Source organism: Erythranthe guttata, chromosome 14 (genome assembly GCF_056151865.1).
Source record: "Erythranthe guttata isolate IM_541 chromosome 14, IM_541, whole genome shotgun sequence".
Classification (NCBI taxonomy): domain Eukaryota; kingdom Viridiplantae; phylum Streptophyta; class Magnoliopsida; order Lamiales; family Phrymaceae; genus Erythranthe; species Erythranthe guttata.
In genome coordinates this window covers 3970952-3973986 of record NC_142546.1, presented here as the reverse complement: position 1 = coordinate 3973986, position 3035 = coordinate 3970952, and the positions used below count along the sequence as shown (strand labels likewise).

Here is a 3035-nt window from a genome sequence, read left to right as displayed (position 1 = left end):
TAATATATATACACGTGGTAATTATTTAAATGAGTGTATAAATGTTAAATAGGAAATAACTTAATTACATACCAAAATAAAATTGACAACTCACCAATTGAAGAATCCACCTCATCAATTGAACTCCAACTAAGCAATTTTGATAAATGACATCATCATTTGCCACATGAGGGCATAGATCATTTTTTTATATTATATATAGATTAAATGTAGAATTCAACTTTTTATATATTATATAGAATATAGATTTATATACATCCGACTCTGATAAAAAAAAATCATAAAAAATATGAAATCAGAATTTTAGAAATTGGAATGAAAAGAAGGGTTACAAATTCGGATATTTTTTTGGAAATTGACGGAAATAAAAAATTGCTTTTAGATTTCCGCCTCTACATGCAATCTATCAAAAAGCCAATCAAAGCCCATTAACAAATTTCAATTTGGTAAAAGATCTGCCACAGCCCAACCCAGCCTAAAAAACAACTCTCAAAAATCGACTAGGGCTTCTCAGATTACAATTTACAACTCTGTGTTCGATAAAGTTTTTTCCGAAATTGCACGGCAGAGATTCAGAAATCGAGAAATATCCGCCGGAGATGAAGGTGAAGTCCAAATGTCCGCCGGAGCAGAAGAAGAACGTCAAGTATACGGAGACGAAGAAGCGGATCAATAAGATTCGCAGACAACTCGAAAAATTGGAGGATATATTTAAAGAGAACAAGCGGATCAATAAGATATGCAAACAAATCAATAAATTGGAAGAAAAGGATTTTTGCGAGACTTATGTACGTTCCTTTTTTTTCTTCTTTTTCTTTTTTAATTAATTTCTTCTAATTTCATTTATTTTTATAATTTTTTTTTTATTACAGACTCTCATCTATGACCGGGATTCTACCGCCAAAGAAAATCCCACTAATCCCAAGATAATGCGAGATCTTGATGAAGCTGCTAGAATAGCAATCGGTTACTTCAGCAAAACATGTGTATGTGGTTTTATTCTTTCCTTTATTTTTTAAAAATAATTTAGATATTCTTTTTTAGTATTTAATCACTTGTTGTCTCTTTTGTTGTGTGTGCACGTATTTAGTCCATCAGATACTATGTGGCGGATGTGATCAGAGCAACCAAATATATGTGCTCCGGTCGTGTATTGTGTTTGACGTTCACCGCCAAGCCCCAGGGTTCCGAAAAAGTCCAAACTTTCAAAACGGAGATTTACTACGAAACCGGTCAAACTGAAGTGAAATATGTTCAAGTTGTTGCTACCTAGCTGTGATATAGGTAAAAAAAAGAAAAAATCTGAAATTCAATATTTCAATCCATCCAAATGCACCCTAAGTGAATTGTCTTTTTAACCTGCATTCGTATGTTAAGGTCTCATTTGCTGGCGGATAGTTGAAGATAATTGTGTGAGCTGGTACACTATGCTCTTCTTAGCCTTGATGTAGGCATTCATTCATAAGAATTCGTTGCACTTATATGTGCTGTATTTTAACTATTCGGACTCAAAATTTCTCTTATGTGTCTCTTTAATGATGAATCCACACAAAATCACCGATTCATGATTTGGGATTTATTGAAAGAGATTTGTTAGTCATCCCCCTCTCCACCTCACATTACATTCACATCCCGACATTACATTCATATATAAATAATTATGAGCATATAATAGTTATAAACTGCACGTTGAGGACATGATGGGCATTTTTTTTATTAGCTGGTTCTGTTGTATTAAAAGTGGTGTTTATAACTTAACATTCGCTCAAATCAAGATCAACGACTGCAATCAAAGTAGCATCAAATAACTTTGTAGTGATCCATATAGATATGGAAATCTGAAACAACTTACTGAACGTAGTTACTCTTTAGTAGTTGGGCTTGTCTACATGGTGTAGGTCCTATATGTTCAAATTAATGTAGGAGAAATTCACTAATGTGTCGCTCTTTACCTCTGTCTTCCAAAGTTGCAATATACTTCAATCAATTGCTATGCAGTGTTCGAAGTAATTTGCACTTTCTTTTAATTTGTACCTGCTGGAAATTTTAACAGCTTTTTTTTTTTTTTCATTTGCAGGGGTTTGTTGGTTGGTTGAAAACAGGTTGAATATAGTAAGTGGTGTTGCTTTTCATGTAATCAGAGTTGTGAACTACATTTGTCTCTTTACGCATTTGTGTTCTGAACTATATTTATCTTTATGTATTAGGGCTGTGTGCATCTAGAATTTCTTTTTATTTGACAATATTTTGATGGCAATGCCTAGAACAATGATGTCAAGCTTATTTATGCCGACGATTTGCTTCTATTAATAGTCTTCCCTTTCACATTGTTTCGTTAAGTGGACGATTTGCTTCTATTAATAGTCTTCCCTTTCACATTGTTTCGTTAAGTGTTCCGAATTACGTGTGTGAATCCTATAAATATATGTCAAAGCAATTTATTATTGTTATTGCTCTGCTACTTCTCTCTATAGCAATAATCATCAATTGTTGATTAGTTTGTTAAATATTAATTAGGGTAAATAGCACTTAACCCCATATGGTTTGCCTATTTGGCACATAAGCCCCTTGTGGTTCTATAATAAGCATATCACCCCATTGTGGTTATGACTTATGAGTGTGTAGCGATCGTCCACTTTTCTATCAAACATAACGGTGACTTTTTTCACTTGCTTGTTTGTCATGTGGTGAACTTAGATGGTGTTTGGCTAAGCTTATAAGATGTTAAAATGAGCTTATAAGCTCTTCCAAAGTGTTTGGTAATTTTTTTAAAAAAAGATCTTACTTTCTTTAAAATAAGTTGTTGGAGAGCAAATAAGATTTTTTTTAAAAAGTATCTCTACCTCACATTTTTATTTAAGATCTTATAATGAGTACAAAAAGGAAATAAACAAGAAATAAACTTATTATCCAAATACTCTAAAAATCAATCGTAAAAATAAGATGTAACAACTTATCAGCTCTTAAAATATTTTATCAGACGTAACAACTTATGAGCTGTTTAAAATAAGCTTAGCCAAACACCCTCTTATTTC

At 32.5% G+C, this 3035-nt stretch overlaps 1 protein-coding gene across 1 annotated transcript; it reads left to right on the top strand.

Moving 5' to 3' along the window:
• The first annotated feature begins 228 nt into the window (after positions 1–228).
• LOC148764960 (uncharacterized) lies at positions 229–2325 on the top strand. The gene is made up of 4 exons (XM_088813451.1): positions 229–788; positions 873–986; positions 1091–1284; positions 2078–2325. Exons 1-3 carry the CDS (start codon positions 600–602, stop codon positions 1271–1273), a joined length of 486 nt encoding a protein of 161 aa, XP_088669577.1. The 5' UTR covers positions 229–599; the 3' UTR covers positions 1274–1284; positions 2078–2325.
• Positions 2326–3035: the final 710 nt, after the last annotated feature.

Bases quoted from the DNA above. Each gene is read 5' to 3' on its own strand.
- LOC148764960 (XM_088813451.1), top strand. From the start codon at position 600: ATGAAGGTGAAGTCCAAATGTCCGCCGGAGCAGAAGAAGAACGTCAAG. The intron at 789-872 runs GTACGTTCCTTT...TTTTTATTACAG, and splicing joins AGGATTTTTGCGAGACTTAT to ACTCTCATCTATGACCGGGA. The intron at 987-1,090 runs GTATGTGGTTTT...GCACGTATTTAG, and splicing joins GTTACTTCAGCAAAACATGT to TCCATCAGATACTATGTGGC.